This window comes from Salvia miltiorrhiza, chromosome 6 (assembly GCF_028751815.1).
Source record: "Salvia miltiorrhiza cultivar Shanhuang (shh) chromosome 6, IMPLAD_Smil_shh, whole genome shotgun sequence".
NCBI classification, from domain to species: Eukaryota; Viridiplantae; Streptophyta; class Magnoliopsida; order Lamiales; family Lamiaceae; genus Salvia; species Salvia miltiorrhiza.
In genome coordinates this window covers 11,660,177-11,681,575 of record NC_080392.1, presented here as the reverse complement: position 1 = coordinate 11,681,575, position 21,399 = coordinate 11,660,177, and the positions used below count along the sequence as shown (strand labels likewise).

The 21,399-nt window shown below is 34.3% G+C and overlaps 1 protein-coding gene and 1 long non-coding RNA gene across 3 annotated transcripts; both read right to left on the bottom strand.

Moving 5' to 3' along the window:
* Positions 1–13,055: 13,055 nt before the first annotated feature.
* LOC130988670 (probable galacturonosyltransferase 9) lies at positions 13,056–16,055 on the bottom strand. 2 transcript variants are annotated; one of them, XM_057912578.1, is made up of 3 exons: positions 15,534–16,055; positions 13,796–15,034; positions 13,056–13,696 (listed from the first exon to the last, which is right to left on the bottom strand). In XM_057912578.1, exons 1-3 carry the CDS (start codon positions 15,690–15,692, stop codon positions 13,421–13,423), a joined length of 1,674 nt encoding a protein of 557 aa, XP_057768561.1. In that variant the 5' UTR covers positions 15,693–16,055; the 3' UTR covers positions 13,056–13,420. The 2 variants fall into 2 exon arrangements, with proteins under 2 accessions (XP_057768561.1, XP_057768558.1); XM_057912575.1 differs by having other exon boundaries at positions 13,056–15,034.
* A 934-nt stretch (positions 16,056–16,989) lies between these two features.
* Positions 16,990–19,345, bottom strand: LOC130988672 (uncharacterized). The gene is made up of 2 exons (XR_009090167.1): positions 18,124–19,345; positions 16,990–17,290 (listed from the first exon to the last, which is right to left on the bottom strand). It is a non-coding gene; the product is annotated as an uncharacterized LOC130988672 (long non-coding RNA).
* Between the last annotated feature and the right edge of the window lie 2,054 nt (positions 19,346–21,399).

Sequence of the window (21,399 nt, the reverse complement as noted above, 5' to 3'; positions counted from 1 at the left end):
ACACCCTCAAATTTAAACGGCTTCAAAAAAATTGTGGATAATGCGGGTACCTGAATACCCGCAGCGGGTATCGACGTTATCATGCTATAAAAGAGCAAATACTTATAATCAACCGCTAGAATATTGACAATGACAAAGAAAAAAACTACAGTTCCAGAGTACAATTAATAAAAAATAAAGCTAGTAGATCGAGTATAACTGAATTTTGGATTTTAACCAACATTTTTTTTTAACAACTTAATTTATATTTTATTCTTCTTCCTTTTTTGGCGCACCTTTTCTGCTTTTTTTTTTCTTTGATTTTAATTTCCTTTCCTCATTTTTTTTATATAATATCGTTCATTTTCATATTTAATATTCTTCTTCTCTTAAATAATACATCATAAATTAGACTAATAGAACTTCAAGATAAACAAGTGAACTACTCGAGGAAGATATTCTATATAACAAGCAAAATAATAGGCAAAACTTATTTAGAAGGAAAAGAACAAAATCTATAATTTATCTATAATATATATTATTAAAAATACAACTTTCAATTGAAATTTCAAATGAATTTCTAAATTGAGTGATAAATTTGTTATTGTAATAAAATTGAAGGTTTATTTATAAACTATATACTCCCACCGTCCATCAAAAGTATAGCACTTTTGATGGAAACATGTTTTAATAAAATTGGTGCTGATTTTTTGTAATGGAGAAAGGGTCTCACCATTTTATGAGATGTGTGGTTGAGATTGAATTTGGGGTGATTTTTTTTGTAAATTAGAAGTATTTGTCAGGATAAAAGTTAAGAAAAAGATATGGGGTCATGTTCTAAAAATGAAAGTTTCATACTTTTCGTGGATGCCAAAAATGGCAAAAGTGTCATACTTTTCGTGGATGGGGGAGTATTTGTTTTTTATATTCTTTTTCTTTAACTTCTTATTTATCTATTTATTTCTTTTTAAAAATTTTGAAATTCTACTAATTATAAGATAGTTGATCTATATATCAAATTAAAGATACTGACAAGAGCTTCAAATTGATATATATTATGTAAATATTGGATTTATAATGTAAAATTATATTTATTTAAAAATTAAAACTTAGGAAAATTCTTTCTCCTATCTCCACTTTTTTTTTAATAGCTCTATTTTTTTTTTTTTTCATTTTTTGCTTATTGGGATCAACTCAGTTGACTCATTATCAGTTGAACATGTTCTTAGACACATCTCTGATCCAAAAACAAAAAAGATGCATGTAATTGGTGTTGCATTCCCCCTTCCTCATATATTAATACATACTCGCTTGTGACCAATATTTTTTTGTAGTTTTATTTCTATTTGTTTACTTATTGTGCTTATCTGAATTCATATTTCATACTATTTGTGTGTCATTCATATTTACATCTAAGCATAAGATAAGCTGAAAAGGATAACAAAAAGGTTTTTAATAAGTGAGTTATTCAAACTACCATATTTCGCACTCATTTCAATTATTACTAGTTCAACTAATTAGCTGAACGGTTGTCATTAAGATTGTTAACTGATATACTGTGAACTGAGTAATTTGGAATATGATCAGCTACATGTTAGTTGATTAGATTTAATTTCAGCTGACTCATTATCATTTGCACCTATTCTTATAATAGCTTTGATCAAGAAACGAAAAAGTTGCAATTGATATATATTTTTCCGCTCATACACCAATACGTACTCACTCCGGACCAATAATATGTGTCCCAAAATATAAAATAAGATAGAAGAGATGAGAGACAAATTTCTTATGCTTATTCAGTAATTGGGAGTCTCATGCATATATACTATGTTCTGCACGAGATCTGATTGTTAGACCAAAATAAAGTAATATTTCATCAAAGAGATGATAATTGAAAAAAGAATAAAAAAATCTTATAATTATGTATGACTACACCAAAAATCAATTACGTACCTTGATGCAGATCATAACTAGGGTGGTAATGCTAAGTGTATTAGGAAAAATTGAGTCGTTTGAAAATTGACCGATAGAATATGTCACAACTCTCATGTTGTAACCGATATTTGTTGCGATGTAAGAGCACTCCCAGCAGAAATCCCAAAATTATGCTCATATATTCCTGCCTAAAGCTTCCCTATTTAATTTTAGGATCTCGATTTTATAAATGCATACACCAGATCTCCTATTTTCTACATAAAAATAATAATTATGTGTGGGCCCTACTAATTATAAGCTTAAAATAAATTTTGGGTGGGTGTAAATTTTAGATTGAATTTAAGTAGGTGTAAAATTTTTTGTGGGCCCCATCCAATTTAGGGGATCTGCTGAATGCATTTTTTTTTATCTCATTTTCAATTATTTTAGCCTAAATTTAGAGTTAGTGATGCATTTAGGTGATCTGCTGGAAGTGCTCTAAGGCTTACTAAGAAGATTAGTAAAGTTTACTTTTATACAATTTGTTGAAGATTTAAGAAGCCATGACTTGCCAACAAGGATCAAGTGACGTTTACCAATTATTGTATTTTCTCTGGTAATATATTTAGATAGAGTTTATATATATATATATATATATATATATATATATATATATATATATATAGGGGCCGCTCCAATGAGACCCCCTAATTTTAGTGAAATCTAGGGTACGATCTGATGCGTTTATTTTATCAATCATATGGCTGATATTGTATTTGGAGGAAGATTTTTTTTCGCAGGGTTCGAATCCTGTAGGGAACAGAATTTTTTATATTTTGTTATATAGAAAATTAAACCTTAGGACAATTCATGAAAATTGCTAAAAATTAAAAATACAAATATGATAATAAAAAAAATACAATCATAGTTCACATCCATATAAAGTTTATTTGTGTCGAATAGAGAAGATAAAACATACAACATGATAGGTTGGCAGACAAAATGGAGGAATATAATTAAATAAAATGTTTGGGAAATTGAGGAAGAAAACGTAAAACACTTATATGGAAGAATTACATGTGACTATGTGAGGCTATCAAACAATTCAAGCTAATTCAAATGAATTTTGAGGCCGATTAGGAATGCAGGACATTAATTAGTTCTGACTTTTGCATCAAAGTGTCTGTATCTTTCTTTTGTTATTGTTACTTTTTTAGGGTATTTTTTTTTGCTAAATTTACAGGGATATGGGCATACTTTTTTTCAAATAAATAAATAAAAGAAATAAGATGCTTTAGCGTCTTCCTTGAGTGAGAATAGACTGATTTGGTACCTATTCTTAGCATTTTCCTATTTTTAAAAAGCCATAATGGATGGGTTACATTAAATACTTAATGTGACATCTAACCAACCCATATTGATCAAACATTCAAATGAATTTATTTCTGATTTCTGGGATTTGTTTTTGTTAAGTGATTTAAATTAACAAAGAATTTACTAAAATTCCCTCGACAATCCTTCACGCCCTATCAATTTTATGACTCAAAAACTAAAAACTTATAAGAAACAAATCGTGAATGATGGTGAAATAAAATAAGGTGATTAAATTAAACAGGTGTAAGCAAAGAACCCTATATTCGAAGCAACTACGAAAGAGAAGAAGACACACAACGCGCGATATACGTGGTTCGACAATGTGCCTACATCCACGGAGGGTGAGATGATATCTTTATCCCTTTACCGGAAACTATCGCCGGAGTTACAGCTAGCACTTCACACACCAACCTCAAGAAACGCAGCAAGAGATTTAGAAGTACAAAACTCACGCTATAAACTCTCTCTCTCAGCTAATCTTGCGTACAAGGATGAAGAAAAGATTAACTCACGCTAAACTGCAAAAACAGTATATAAACTAGAGCTTAACAACTTAACTAACTATCAGCTCCAAAACGGCGTCGTCGGATGTTTAAGTTGCAACGGCTCTTTCCCAAAATTTCTGATAAGTCCTTGAGCAATAAAGATGTTCAAAAATGAACCCCAGAAATATCCAATCTTTGCAGTCACTAATTTCCACAATCTCCACCTTGACCAAAAGATTAACTAGGAATAAAGAACACACACCTTCCCCTCAAAACTGCCCCATTACAGGGCATCCACAACCTCAGATCTTATTGCAAGAAGCAAGGCCAACCAACCTAACGCAGTGCGAAAACTTGCTAGTTGGAAGAGCCTTTGTGAGCATATCAACAGGGTTGTCTTCTGTTCCTATCTTCTTCGCTTGCACCAGACCTTTGTTCACGATATCCTTAATAAAATAATACCGCACGTCGATATGCTTTGGTCTTTCATGAAATGCACTGTGCTTGACAAGATGCAACGCACTTTGGCTATCACAATATATACCAACACATCTTTGAGTGACTCCAAAATTCTTTAGAATTCCCTTCAACCATAATGACTCCTTAACCGCCTCAGTTAAAGCCATATATTCAGCCTCAGTATTAAGAATACAAATATGATACAAAAAAAAAAATTACAATCATAGTTCACATCCATATAAAGTTTATCTGTGTCGAATAAAGAAGATAAAACATACAACATGATAGGTTGGCAGACAAAATGGAGGAATATAATCAAATAAAATGTTTGGGAAATTGAGGAAGAAGAAGTAAAACACTTATATGGAAGAATTACATGTGACTATGTGAGGCTAACAAACAATTCAAGCTAATTCAATTGAATTGTGAGGCCGATTGCGATTAGCAATGCAGGACATTAATTAGTTCTGACTTTTGCATCAAAATGTTTGTATCTTTCTTTTGTTATTGTTACTTTTTTAGGGTTTTTTTTTTTGCTAAATTTACAGGGATATGGGCATCACTTTTTTTCAAATAAATAAATAAAGGAAATAAGATGCTTTAGCGTCTTCCTTGAGTGAGAATAGACTGATTTGGTACCTATTCTTAGCATTTTCCTATTTTTAAAAAGCCATAAGAGCACTCCCAGCAGAAATCCTAAAATTATGCTCCTATATTTCTCCCTAAAGCTTCCCTATTTAATTTTAGGATCTCGATTTTATAAATGCATACACCAGATCTCCTATTTTCTACATAAAAATAATAATTATGTGTGAGCCCTACTAATTATAAGCTTAAAATAAATTTAGGGTGGGTGTAAATTTAAAATTGAATTTAGGTAGGTGTAAAAATTTTTGTGGGCTAAATTTAGGGGATCTGCTGGATGCATTTTTTACCTCATTTTCAATTGTTTTAGCCTAAATTTAGAGTTAGTGATGCATTTAGGTGATCTGCTGGGAGTGCTCTAATGGATGAGCGGCTCCTCCAGATTTGGAAGATCTTGGTAATTACTAGGTCCAGCATGTTCTGTCGGCATATACATCGGTGCTTCCCCGTGATAAACCCAGGTTGTGTAATTGAGGAAAAATCCACGCCTACTAACATGTTCTCTGACCGTAGGTACATATAAAATGGATGCATTCTTGCACTTCTTACACGGGCACCTAATGTTACTTTCTTCATTTGTGTACGCCGTTTGATTTATCGCATACTCAAGGAAACTCTTAAGTCTCGTTTCAAATGCAGAACGATCATTGTATCTCGCGTACATCCACATACGATTATCACTCATTCTTGCAAATTCTAATTGAAAAAAATAAATAAAAGATCATAAATTACTTGAATCAAACGAAATTTCGACATCATAACTCCACTATCCTAACTATCAAGTGCTCGACTCTACCAGCAGCTATAGTGACCATAGTGGTCCTAATTTACTAAGCCTATACTAGGTCTATCCGGTCCCCAATTGCCGAAGTAATAATACAATACATATAAAGCAATAAAAAAAAACAAAGTAATTAAATTTAAAACAATGATTGTTGGGAGAAGATCCTTAAGAAATAATCAATTTCTATCTCAAAGGGAGAAGAAATTAATTAAATCTATCCCACAATATATAATAACATATCATTTCATCATAAACACATACTAACATACTTTATATATAAACTAACAAATTAATATAATTATATAAAATTAATCATGCTTCATAATCAATCATACTATAAATTAATTATAATTAATCTAATTAACATTAAATTTAATCTAACAAAATAATAGTAAATAAATTTAAAATTAATCTAACATATTAATCTAATTAATCATAAAATTAATCATGCTTCATAATGAATCATACTATAAATAAAGTAAAATTAATCCAATTAACATTAATTTAAATAAACAAAATAATAAATTAATAAATAAAATGGCGAGAGAGAGAGAGCGTACAGTGGTGGTCGACAGCGGAGCGTCGTCAAGACAGCGACAGAGCGACGTCATCGAACTAATACGATAAAAAAAAGAAAATGAGTGAAATGTGAGAAAGAGGACCTGCAGGGGTGGCTGGCCGGAAACGGTGGCTGACGGCGACGGGGGCTGGACGGTGGCGGTGGCTGGGGGCGGGTCGGCGGTGCTGGGGGTGGGGGGTGCGGCGTGAGCAAAAGGGGGGGGGGGGGGGTCTGTGCGGCGGCGGAAACTAACAGGGGCGGAAGAAAAGGGTTTAATAATTAGCGACTGCAAAATGCTGTCGCTATTCCGCGACCCGCTTCCTATTAGTGACGGCGTTGAGCCCCGCCACTAATTAGCGGCGGTCACGCCGTCGGTAATATATTCAATTTTTTTTTTAAATATAGACGTTATTGACGGCATTGCCGCTGGCAATTAGCGACGGCGTCTTTGCCGCTGGAAATTTGTAAATCCGGGTCGTCTATCGCGCCGGCGGAAGGCCGTCGTTAAATGCCGGCGGCCAAGACGCCGTCGCTAATTGCTGCCGGCAATTAGCGATTTTTTTGTAGTGTTGCCCCACAAGTTACACATAAGGGTCGGCCCTGGCTGGTCGTGATGCGATTGACATTGTTTTTAGTTTGTTCATATTTAAGTATTATGTTTTTGCATAGATAAATTTGTATTGCACGCTTGACATAGGTCAAGTATTGTATAAATTATTTTATTCCAAGTATAATATATTTGTTAAGATATATATGTATTTACATGAAATACTTTCAACATAATAATAATAATAATAATAATAATAATAATAATAATAATAATAATAATAATAATAATAATAATAATAATAATAATAATAATAATAATAATAATAATAATAAATTTGTTACTTATACTAGAGTATTTGATTTGAATCCAATAATTTGTATGAGATTAATCTTGATTGTAAATCTGAATCATCATATCATGGCAGTTTACATCTAATAACATACGTTACAGTGAGTGAAATTTATTCGATATTGTTATATAATCCTAATCTAATTTAAAAATAGCAACCTGCTTATAATTAATATTGTCATAGCTGATTGACACTTTAACATCGTCAACCTTCCAATATATGTGTTGTCGACCTTCATCTCGAATCGGATCGTATATAATAAAATAAACCAATTCTCCTCCTTCATTTTTGATAATTCCACAATTTATTAGTTGGTTTGTGTTATTTACCTTCAATTCATATGTCTCGCCCCTATTCAGATAACGGTCCAGTGGACCATGACTGTAGTCCATTGGACCGTTAGTAAAATGGAGATAGAGAGGAAGCTTCGTTGCTTCCATTGCGCTAATCAAATGAATAATTGGTACGGCGTCACTACCTTTGATGTTGGCAACACCTAACTCCAAGATCATGCTTAGGAGCAACAATTTAAATGCCATTTTATTTTTGCCTCTATGCTGTTGTCTATATTTTTTGTTGGATTTATAGAAGACCATTTCAAGACCGTTTCATAAGTAATGAATGAGGAATTAATGGTGTGGACCTAACAAAATTAAGAATATATAGATTCTAAAAATGTACTAACCCCCCCTCCTTAAAATGCATTTATTATCTTTAATCACATGCGAATTTTAAATTGCACTAGTGAATTACAGTTTTTCAAAGAAAACAATCGTCACTGAAATTTATATATACAATAAATATTGAAATACCCGTTTGCCTTTATACACATATAAAATCTCGTAGATACCCAAGTTAGTACCGGACGAGATACCAAATCACAGCAGATAACAAATAGAGAAATAAGTTTGAACACACGATATGGTAACCCAATTCGGTAATAGAACACCTACGTCTGGGGGGCTTGCCCAGGGAAAACAATTCACTATGAGAGATTAAATTACAGCAGGACTTACAACGGATCAACCTTCTATGCCTCTATAATTTCCCAAAACCTCAACACTAGAGAAACGTTGAAAGCTAGATAACACTAACTTTCCAAGTGCGAACCCCGACGAACACACTTACTCCCTTACAAGTCGAAATTCAACTTACAATGGAGATAAACTAACAAATACTTTGCTACCAACAAGATTAAATGTAAAGTAATAAGAAACAGAACATACACTCCAAGAAAGATGTTCTTACTCCCAAAAATGTGTTGCGCTCATGAACTGCTCGAATAAATGCTCAAAACGTCCAACCCTGGCTGTTGGTGGATATTAGGTTATATAGAGGAGAAACCCTAAGTTTCCTTCTTGAATAAGGACTCCTACTTGATAGCTTGCAAGTCAATCCAATAGATACACAAAGATCTCTTCGAAAATCACTCAAAATAGGAAACAAAGATCCTCAAGATATGATCTTATCTCCAAGAGAATTTCTAAGTAAAATTCGTCAGCAGAGCGGTATCACTTCTGGTATCACGTTTGGTATCAACGAACAAATCTATATAAATGACAACTATAATCTGTAACAAATATATCTAGTTATAATGAATTTTTAGTAATATACTGCACATATCATGGTTTTGATTCCATATACATATCTATCTTTATTTGACAATGAAGCGCAGTCTGTTGGTAAGACGCTTCTCCTCCAACCAGAAGGCTAGAGTGTGGATGTGTTTTTCATTTCTTTAGGTGTAACAATTTTTTTTTTGTTTAAAAATATTTATCCTTATTTTTATTACTTCAGATGAGAATATTTACATATATGATAATAATTAACCTAATTATGTTGTTACATATTCTCACTATAACAATTTCACCGGACACCGATGCAAAATACCTTCCGTATTGTCCATATATCTGTTTGTTCACTTCTTTGTTAGTATGCAAATATGATAAACAGATGAGCAATATTGAATGTAAGTGTAACTAGCATCAACATAAAATCATTTTTCAAATAACCTTGAACAAAATTCCCCATGTATAAAATATTTATTGTGTTGTTTTAAAATAGTGTTAATATATATGAGTAGCCTAAAATATAAAAATACATTTCAAAAAAGCCACAAGTATAAAAACATATCAAAACTAGCCATTTTGCAATGAAAATACTATTTTGCCCATTGATAGTGACATAAAGTAATGTGTTATTAAAAAAAATAAAAAAACAATGACTACAACTCTTAAAGAGATGTCCACCTACTTGAATTTTGGCTGACATGCATGCATTTAATTATTATTTTTTTTGTAAATTTTATAAGTTTATTCTATTTTTATTGATTTTTTTCGTTAATCATTTATAGCAATAAATTCTTTATTCCTTAAAATGTACTGCTACATTAACTATAATCATTTATCATAAGCCATTAGTAAGTACAAACTTACTAACTATAATCAAAAGCCATACATCCTCATTAGTAATTTGAAAATTCAAAAAATTATATTTTAGAGAGAGAAATTTTGAAATAATATATGGAGAGCTAGAGTGTGAATATATAATTGATTCTGGAAGATTCAGCTTCATTTCATTTCAGTTAAGGTACCTAAACAAAATTGAAAAAATGGCATGTTCTTGAGTACACGGAATGATACACGAATATGTACACGAATGCACGTTTATGCCTCAAACGTAGTTTTCTAGTTGTTTATTTATTAATACATTGCATGCTTTAATATTTGGAGGTGGATGATGTATGGATCATAGTTTTTTAGTACACAAAGTAATACACGAAATCGTACACGATATTATTTTAATACGATAAACATAGTTTTTTGATTGATATTTATTTGTTACTATAGTGTATATTTTAACATTTTCAGTTGGAACTACATTTAGATTGTAGTTACAGTAGGACAAGAAATTCTTAGGTCGAATGTTCTTGAGTACACGAAAGTAGGGGTATGCATTCGGTTATTTGGTTTTCGATTTTTGCTAAAACAAAATTTATATTCAGTTTTGAAAAAAAATCGAACCAAACCGAATAAATCGAACTGAATTAACCAAACTTTTAAAATTAAAACCGAACCGAACCAAAAAATCGAATTAATCCGGAAAAAAAATGAAAAAAATCGAAAAACTGAATTCTTTTTATAAAATTAAAAAAATGCTCAAAATTGTATTATATTTTTTTTCATTATCCATCATTTATTTCAGAAACATATATTTCAGAAAAAAATATTATTTCGGAAACAATAAAAAAATAATATCTTGAAGCAAAGCTATGATTATTTTTAGAAGAATCCCTAAATATGTGGAAACAAATAAATAAAACATAAATTTTGAAAAAAAAATACATAATTTAATCTTCAAAAAAAATAGTATTAATTTCTAAGAAAATAATAACAGGAAATAAATCTAGAATTATTTTAACAAGAAACACAAAATTATTGGTAACAAATCAATAATAATATTTTGAAACAAATAAATAAAAAAAATCAGGAATAAAAATCATACAGACTTCGAAATATATGATTTATATAATTATAGGAAATAAAAAACCGAAAAATTAGGCAACAAAAAAACGATAAATAAGGAAATAGATAAAACTTAAATATTAAAACATAATTTTCGAAAAAAAAATTAATCTTAAAAAAAATATTAATTTCGAAAAAACAATTTAATTCCAAAAAATAAATGATAATATTTTGAAACAAATAAATAAAAAAATCAGCAATAAAAAATAATATAAAATTCGAATTATTATAAGATTTAGAAGTATAATTTTCGAAAACAAAAAATAGAAAACTAAAGCAACCGGCTCCCCCTAAAATTATAAGCCTAATCTAATTGATTAATTAATGGAGGATAATTATGTAAAACACTATATTCATAAAAAAATCGGCTCCCCCTAAAATTAAGTGAAAGGCCAAAAATCACTACTCTTCAAAAAAAATTTGAGAGAGAGGAGAGAAGAGAGAGAGAGTGATTTTTGCTGAATTTAGAGATACTAAAAAATCAAGAGAGACGGGAGAGAGAGAAGAGAGAGGGATTTTTGTTGATTTTTTTAATATATTATAGTTATATTATTTGTGGTCCCCATTGAGGATATGCTTATCTTTTTACTACAAAATAGCTATTTTTATTAAAGTTTTATACTTGTGGCTCTATTGAATATATTATTTATTTTATAGGCTAAATATAAATTTCCCCCTTTAAAATATGTATAAATATTATGTCGCTTCTCCGTCGATTACAAAAAGATAGTAAACCTTTTATTTTCAATAATTTCTATTAACACATTATATTTTACAACGGATATATTTAAATAAATGAAATTGATATATTAAATGAGTCGGTTATATGGATAATTATAATACCTTGAAAAAAAAAAACCGCTCCTATTTATTTCGATTTCTCACATTTTTATACCCGAAAAGCAAATATCAAAATTTTACTAATATATCATGATTCTTAAATCACAATTCACATCAGGATCAATATATCATACTTCACAAGTCTCAAAACTCTCAATGACATTTGCATTTCAAAACTCAAAATTCACATTAACAAGTCTCACAATAAAAAACATAACAAAAAAATTAATAAAATCACAACACAAAATCAAAACTATCAAAAAAATTAATCCACTACAAATTTAATATGAAGTTAAATTCATAAATTATACTCTCTCTGTCCCAATTTAAATGGTGGGTATTTCTTTTTGAGTCGTCCCAATTAAAATGGTGCGTTTCTATTTTTGGTAATAAGTGCGTTTCTATTTTTGGTAATAATTTTATACTATAAACAATGTGACCTCACACACCTTTACATACTTTTACGCTACAATCTTATTCTCCTTAAATTCCATGTCAAAAAGAAATGTATCATTTAAATTGGGACGGAGGGAGTAATAATTATTAATTATCCAATACCCAAAAATTCATTGAACCTCTCTCCATTAACCACCCTATTAACTGACAAATACAGTTAATGGGTACTCGAACACCAAGTTGTTACAGGTTGCCTGAATACCCGATACCATATTATCCTGACTAAAAAGCGGGTACTACTAACATGATTGAAACATGAATGGGTAAAAATTTCTTTTTTTAATTAAAGTTAGGGCAAATACGAATAAATTAAATTTTAAACGAGTACAAATATATATTTTTAAATGAGTCTGAATGTTGAAATTCAATTTTAACTTTTTTTATAAAGTCAATTATTTAAAAACATATATTTATAATTTTAAACATGAGTTTGGATAATTAACAGACATACTATATTACTCCCTCCGTCCCAATAATGAAGACGCACTTTCCTTATTGGGTTGTCCCAATAATAAACACACTTCCTAAAATAGAAATAATTAGGCATAACATAAAACCCCCTAATTTCAGATCTTCTCTCTCAAACTCTCTCCACCCTAACATCCGCCGCCCCAGATCTTGCGCCACCATCCTCCGCCCACCAAAAGCCCCTCGCCCCTCCGGTGAGCCTCCGACCGCTCGCACACACATTGACGGGGGCAGAGGGCTGAGCTCTAGCCCCGCCGAACACCCCTCTTTCTCTCCGATTTTGAGTTCGATTTTGAATTCGGCTCTCTTGGCGCCGCCGCAGCCCTGACCACGGCGCCACCGCTGCCCTGACCAGACCACGGCGCCGCCCCACGAAGACCGGCGGTATCCACCCTCATCTCGCCCTCTCTCTTTCTCTCTCGTTTGGAAAGAGGGCGAGCGCCTCCCTCCTGAAACTGCCGCCCATCCCCCTCTCTTCTCCTTTCAACTGCACAGCAGCGGTGAGGCCGCCTCCCTCCTTCTGAAACCCTCCATCTCCTGCTGCTATATATTTCATGGTATCTCACATATAAAATGGATGTAGATTTTATAAAATGTACATACATGAAACACAATAAAACACCATTTTCCACATAAGCACACTGCAGCTATTCTACAAGCAGCCAGGAATAAAATTGATGTCTAATCTTATGCAAACATAGAATATTTTTTGTGTTGATGGAATATCACAATCCAATCTGTAACAAAGTAGAAACAATACCTCAGATAACGAGCAGATTTTCACAAGTGTACCAAACTAGACAATAGCTGGCTTAAGAACCTTTTCTATTTCCGACCATTATGCCTATCTTCTACAAAGAATAGGTTTATGAGTATACAAAACACAAACACAAGTTTCCCACAGGCCCATCCACATTAACTAAGATAAATAGCAGCTACCAGAAAATCTCTTGGCGAGAGTTACGTAGAACCTTCATTCAGAAAAGCTATGTCTGATACCTTGTGATTGCTTCGTCCATAGTTGTACTTCTTCTCTACATGCCAAAATTGCACATCTGCACGAATTCCATTTCGTTATCAACATACTTTGTCCATAGATGCTTGTAAAGGTTCATGGCTATATCCAGCCATGGCTTCATGTCTCCACTGAAATGGATGACGGCAGCCTTCTCAATTTCCTCCATACTGATACTAGGATTGATCCCGAGCCCCAGCACATGCCAAGCTTTGTCCAATGGCTTGGTTGTTGAGTAAAAAGTAACAAGCCCAGCTGGTAGCGTCCCCATCTTCCATAACGAACGATCCTCATTCTGACATTCGTTAACCATATGATTTAGCGACCAAATGATGGGAATGTAAATTACCAACAAAATATTTAGGTAGTAAATTGCTAAAGCATAGTGACTTACCAGATCCTGCCAATAATGATATTGCTCAGTGCATTTCTCCTGTCTCCAAGCATCGAGGTCAAAAATATTCATGCCAAAAGCCCATGCACACGCCCTGGGACTAAACTTCTGCTTAATGAGAGGATGAGAAAAGTTTAAATATTCAGAGTAACGATGGAATGACCCAAAGCAAGTGCTGACGGCACCATTAACCTTCCCATCCATATCAATTCTCCACAAGGCAGTCAGATCCTTCTGAATTACAACATCGTCATCTAGAAATAGAATCTTGTGCAGCTTTGGGTAGAGTTCAGGCAAGTAGAAGCGAAGGTGATTGAGCATTGATAAATACTTGGGGTTTCTATACTTCATATTGTTTACATCTGTAGAGGTGTTCTCAGCTCTCGTCTCAAAGTAATACTTCCTTAACTTAGCAGATTGGAGCTGCTTAAGCACAGGTGCATACGAAGGATTTAAGAACTTGAAATCGTCCACTGCCTTGATCTCAATATGGGCTCCCCCTTGCAATGGCCTCATCTTAAACCAAACCTTAGTTGCAGCGAAATTCATTCTATCGGTAACAACATGGAATACATGTTTCCATGGCTCCTCTGCATTCTTAACAACGGAGTTTACCACCACAGAGATTGCAATCACATTGTCAGAGAATAAAGCATAGTGGTATAAGTTAGGATCCTCAAGCTCAGGTCCCGGCTCATCATCCACATACTTTTCAGGATGAGCAATTCTCTCCTCCATAAGCCGCATTGCTAAACAATGCAAACTCTTGGGAGTTGATTTCGCCGCAATCAAGCTGGCAAAGACCCCATTTTTCTTGGCCTTCACAAGCAACTCATTCACAGCAAATATTGTGTCCTTCAATTTCTGAATCTTTAACTGATTGTCGTATGATTCCTTGTTCTCTGCAATCATTAGCCTAGCAATCTTGACTTTATCTTTTACCTCCTTCTCGAATTGCCTCAAGACATCCTCATCAACCGGCCCATCAGATTCAAACAATGCAGTGCGATAAGTCTGCTTCAATTGGAGGTCAGAAAAATTCTGAGCCAGATCATCAAACATCTTAAGCTGCTTCGATATCTCAAGTTTGAGTTTTCTGGCGTAGGTAGCATATGCATTAACTAATGCAATGTGATTGTTTGCCTGGTTATATATCAAATCTAACCTAGTCTTCACCGGATCTGACTGCCACGCTAGAAAACTTCGTCTTACATGTGCATTCCCTGAAGCATCCACAACCTGCTCACAACAATTTTTAACTAATAAGCATCTGATTTAGGTTCGTTTCCAACCAAAACAAGCAAACAGGAATCACATTCAACAAAGAAGTTGAGTAATATAAATTCATCATACGCACCAAATGTATTTAAACAGACAACATAATACATTATCAAGCTACAATAGATCATCAAATGGCAAATTCAAATGTCTGGAATCCAAAGAGAGATTGTTATTACAAGATTCTGGCTCAAATGTAAAATTACACACACAAAACGCGATCAAGCAAATAACCACATCCGTAAACATAAATGCCAAGTACCACCAATCTCCTCTAGTTCTCCATACAAAAACATATTTAATACTCAAAATTAATAGCATACTGTAACAAAATACTGATCGAACAGCATCGTCTACTTCGCATCGCAATTAATCATGAAACATGGAGGCCACAATCTAGGAAATGCGCACTAAACACTGGGAAAAAAAAAGGAGTGAGATAGAAATTGTGAGTACTGACGGAATCGTTGTGAGATGGGTGAGATGTGAGGAGGACGGAGAGAGTAGCGAGGAAAAGGAGCGTGAACATAGCGGAAACGAAGATCCGGTAGCTGAAGAAGCTGCGGAGGACGGATCCGCCGCTCGATCCGACTCGATTGCCCCGGACCGCCACAGCCATCACGACCGCCCCAGGACAATTCCTCAATCACCACACGAATCCGGCCAATCCTCTCCTTGGCGTTGCTTTTCGAAAGAGTACAGAAGCATTCACTGGTGGAGTGTGAGCGCGGATATAGATACACGCGAATCAGTGTTGTGTGTGTTGTTGGTCAAATCGGCGGTGTGTGCGTATGAGAGAGATAGTGATAGTGAGGGAGAAGAGAAGTAAGATCTGGCAGTTCGCTGTGAGGAGTAGGAGAGAGAGAAAGATAGTGGTCCGACCCGCGTTTCGGCGTCGGTGATTACTGTATTCGATTTAATGTATTGCACTTTCATTGTCTCCGGTTTCACATGTGATTGGGTAGTTATCAAATACTTCATCAAAGATGACTCACTTTTTTTAATATTTATTTATATTAAAAAATGTATAAATTAAATTAAAATAATAGAACCTACACTTTTATAAAAATTAAATATTATTTCATCGGTATCATTCCAAATGATCCAATTTCTATTTTGAGTTGTCTCATTTCAAATTATCCAATCCAAATTTAAAAATAAAATTAGACATTTAACACTACTTTTTGATTTGTCTCACCACCACTTTACACGTTTATCACACATTTCTTAATCTCTGTGCCCAATTTTTTTGGATCATATGAAGCAGGACGAAGAGAGTGTTATACTTCGTCCGATCCCTAAAAATTTGTTTCAATGTGAAACGATACAAAATAAAAACTAGTAAAAAATTACTCACTTCGTCCTATTATTAATGACACATATAATATTTTGAGTTGTCAAAAATTACATGACCTATTTTCTTTTTGAGGCAAAATTTATCATTGGTTGTGAAATTTATAAAAGAGGGATATGAAATTCAGGTAAAAGTTTTATATCTTTCATTCCCGTACCTTACACCCCTCCTACCACTGCTATCTGCCGTCGTCTCCACCTTTAATTTTTGTAATTTGTCAATTTTTCTTTAATTGTTGTGACGGGAATAATGAAAAAATTAAGAAACGTTAATTTCTAAAAGTAACTAATTAATCTTCTAATAGGACATATTTCCCTTAATTTTGTTCTCTTTAATCTTCGTGCCAAAAAGACATAAACCATAAATAATGGGACAGAGGCAGTATTTGATGTTAGGGTCATGTACAAAAATGTATTTAAATTATTGTAATTGTAAAATTGATGGTGTTGTCATATACAAAAATAGAAAATAAATAGATTGGAGCAAACTTTTTGGGGACGCCCCAAAAAGAAATTGGGACAAACTATTTTGGCACAGAGGGAGTAATTTTTACGAAAATAAGTTATTTTAAATGGGACGACCCACCCAAAATATAAAATGAGTCATTTTTAATAGGATGGAAGGGAGTAGTTAAGACTTAAGAGTCCCACCTATTTTAACCAAAATTATATAATGAAAAAAAAAACATTTATATAGATGAAATTGTCGAAATTCTTGTCATCTGGCGTATAATCTCTGCGGGATCAAAATTGTCTGACATAGCTTGCTTCATCTTCTCACGGTTGTCTGTCTTATGTTGTTTCTCAATCTCCAAATTCTGAGGTACGAGATGCTCATTTCCTTTGGATCTTGTGATCTGCACACTTGAGACAATAGATAAAAATCAGAGACAAAAAAATAAATATAAGAATAAAATAAAGAAATAAACGCTTGAAATAATGTCGAAATACTGTCAGAATTATCAAAGTATAAGCTACGCAGTCCATAACAACGACGCCGAAATGTTGATTACTAAAATCCTAACAAATTGAGTATCGTATCCACATGGACTGTGAATATATATTACTATAACTAACACGATGCATTGTAACATATATATAGCAAATCAAGTAACATATGCATAGGGACTGACAAACGAAAACTCAATGAGTAGTCTGAATAAATACTAAGTCAATATCCAGGCAAGCAAACAAAAATATGAATAATAACTAAAACTAGACTAAAGTAATGCAGAATAAAATCAAAGTAATAAATCAAATAATAAAAATATTGATCGTAAGAAATGCAATTTCATCAATAAAATCTACACAAATAACCTATTAATCCAAATTACCAATTTAATTCAGTCCTTGATGACAGATCACATAATTAATCACACATTTTCGTTATTGCAGTTTATGATAGTTGATTAGTAAATTCACTATCTCCACTAGGTATCAATAAAATCTACTAACTATCAAAATCTCACAAGAATAGCTCTCTATGATCCACCTGTCTCCGCTAAGTCACAAGGTTAAAATTATATCACATTCCTGAATCGGTTAAATAGTTATCTCTACTATGTCTCAAACTGAATAACTAAACATGCAAATCAGTCGCCAAATAATCCAGAAGAAATAAGCAACAAGAGTTGTAAATCAAAAAATAGAAGGCAATATGGTATCAATAAATCAATCGCATAAATTCAATTAACTACATGCAAACCCCATCAGAGCCCTTCGAAATGCTTCGAAGAGTACACATTGTTGCCAGTGAATGCGAATCATTGAGATTCACGGAGAATATGTCAAGCACCGGAGTATTTGAATTGACTTCTACATTCGTTTTGATAAATTTCTTGCGTCGCCGTAATGATTTGATCATCGCTCATACCGTTCCACTAATTTGAACGACATTTTTCATATATTGTCTCCCAAACTTTGACATCATTTTTGACATGTTGGATGTGTGACTTCATTTGCTTGTAGTCGCATGGAATTGTGTTGGGTGGTCGTTGCTCTTTGTATTTCTTCGTGATTTCCCTCCAATACACGAGGGCCTTTTGATAGGCTCCCTTGATGACGTTGAGCGTCGTCTCAACCCATAATATGCAAATGAGCTCCGTCTCCCCCGGAGTGTATACCGCGTTGTTTGATCGTCTTTGGCAGGGCGAGTATCATGGCCACTTCATCATCTTGAATAAATTAATTTTTGTTTAAGTTGATCCCCTCAAGACCCGCCCGGAGTGAAGGCATTCGATTATTGAGAAAATGGTGAAAAGGCGTAGGGGATGAATTTGGAATCCCCAACGATGAAGCTTGATTTTGTTGATTGCTCCACTAATTTCTCCATTTATGATCCATTTTTTTAAAACGAAATAGAGATAATGGAATGAAAAGACAACGAAGAAGAATAGAAGATGAAGAGAAAAACGTGATGTAAAATGAATGAGGTATATATAGGAGAAATTAAAAAGAAAGAAAAAAAATGAAGAATGCCTTCGAGAATGAGTGAACGACTATGTCCCTAAGTAATAAAAAATCAAAAATTTCGATCAAATGACCGTTATTTCATACTTCTTTTTATTGGGTTGTGGCCTCCACGCACCATCTTCTCTTTCCTCGTGTGCCAGGCTCACGCCTTGTCCCTCCCCCCTCCCCCGCAGCATTGTGCGGCTCTCCCCTCTCCACGAGTTGTGGTGTTGAGGCTCTAACAATCTTTCTTGTGTTATATTCCATCCCTTAACATCCCAAATAAGAGACATGTAAATTAAGAAAATATAGATAAAGTAAATGGGGAGAGATACAGACAGTAGTGAAAAAATAAAAGAGAAATAGAATAAATGAATAAAGAGATAGAAAGAGTAGATAAAACAAATTATTTCATTTTTAAGGTTGAAATATTAAAAATGGTACGCTCAAAAAAGAAATTTTGGACGATATTATTGGAGCGGACATATTATATTTCATGGTATATAATTGCTGTGCGGACTCACTCTTCTTTCACTTGACTTACTGAAAAAGTCCCTTTGGACGTGATTAGCAAAAGAGATACTCGAAACACATGGAGAAAATTAAAAACAGGGTAATCTGAGATGATCTAACAGGATCTGTATGTAAGGACAGTTTATATAAGAGAACTTCCTGTTTGCGATGAGACAGAAAGCATGTAACAACACGCGTGGATCTTTGACTGCCACCACCCACGCAGGACAAAATTGGCCATTTTTCTTTTTCTTTTTTTAAATTAATCGAACCATCAATGACGCATGAAGCATAAGTTCTAACATTATTCATTTTTAACACAAACTAAAGTCCAATACTCATTTTAATAATACGTTCATCAATTACCTCTGAAGAAATTCTCCCACTGATATTTATTTTATTTAAATTATTAATTATTTTTCATGGTTTAGTTTCGTTTGGTTGCTTGGGCCGACTTATTTAGGCCTTAGACTAGGAGTCCAATTCTTAAACTTTTGGGAGTAGGATTCATTAGTTAGAGCACTCACAACGCTTACACCATAGACCTTACACGATAGCCCTATCGTGTAAAAGGTCTATCGTGTAAGCGTTGCACACTCAACTTACACTAGGGCTACACGAGTGTAAGGTGCGTGCAATGCACGCGCCTATTTAAAAAAAATCGATTTTGACCGTTGACTGCCTCGTTTTGCGTGTTTTTGACCGTTCCAATTTTTTTTTCTCTTCTATTTATTCTTCTTCTTCCTCATTTTTTCCTTACACCCTCACTTCTTCTTCTTCATCTTCTTCCTTTCTTCCTCTCTCTACACCCCATGGATCCAAACAACCCAAATTACTATGATCTAAATTGGTGCCCCGATCTATCCGACGAATATCATCCCGATTTATCGGGGTTTAACTTGGAGGATGCTCCTCAGGCCGGCGAGGAGATGCCTTCGGCCCATAGTGCCGCCAAACCGAAGAAAGGCAGCCGGAGGAAAGAAGTCGCCCACAAGATCCGGCATGACAGGCAGGCGTCGGTGGCGGAGGAGGAGGGGGCGGAGGATGACGGAGGAAAGACTATCCGTCATACCTACACCACTGAGGAGACGGACATCATCGTCCAAATTTGGATGGAGGAGACAAACGAGGCCATCCGTGGGACAAATCAAAAGGGGTACGACTACTGGAAGAGGATCGTCGCCCGTGTCAACCCCCTCATCGGCGCCAACCTCAAAATTCGTCAGATTCAAGGGCAATATTTGGGTGGAGGCGCGCAGCCGGTGGCCGTCCGGCCATTCTGACGATATGCTCCGGGACAAGGCCCAAACTCTTTTCAAAAGTCGGAGCGCAAATAACGCCTCCTTCAACTACTGGAGTGCGTGGAGAATTCTCCGGAACAACCACAAGTTCAAGTCGATGTACCTCGAGGGAGACGTGCATTCCTCCAAGAGGACAAAGACGACAGAGGAGGGCGCCTTCACCACCTCGGCGTCGGGCGAGGAGATCTCGTCTGCCCGGCCGATTGGGAACAAGGCGGCGGCGAGGGCGGCGAAAGCGAAGGGGAAGGGGAAGGCGGCGGCAAGCTCCGAGCAGTCATCGGAGTACAAAGAGGCATTGGATCGGTCCGATCAGAACTTGAAAAAAATCACGGCCGAATATGCCAAAAAGAACGAGCTCAAGGAGAGGGAGCTCGACATGCAACTCCTCAGTCTGGATACATCGCATATGAGCGATGCACAGAGGATGGCCTACGAGCATATGGTCCAAGAAATGCTCAAGGGTCGTGGTCTTATCTAGACTAGGAGTTTAATTTATGTAATTTAAATTATGTTTTTAATTTTTTTTTAATGTAATTTTTAGGTTTTTTATTTGAATGAAATTTTAATTATTAGTCAAATGTGTTATTTAAATTTGAGCAATTAAATTTAAGTAAAAAACATAAAAATCAAAACTAATTCTATCATGTAAGCTATCATGTAACCCCACTGCAGCATCTTTACACCATGTGGTCCCCCATCATAAAGTAG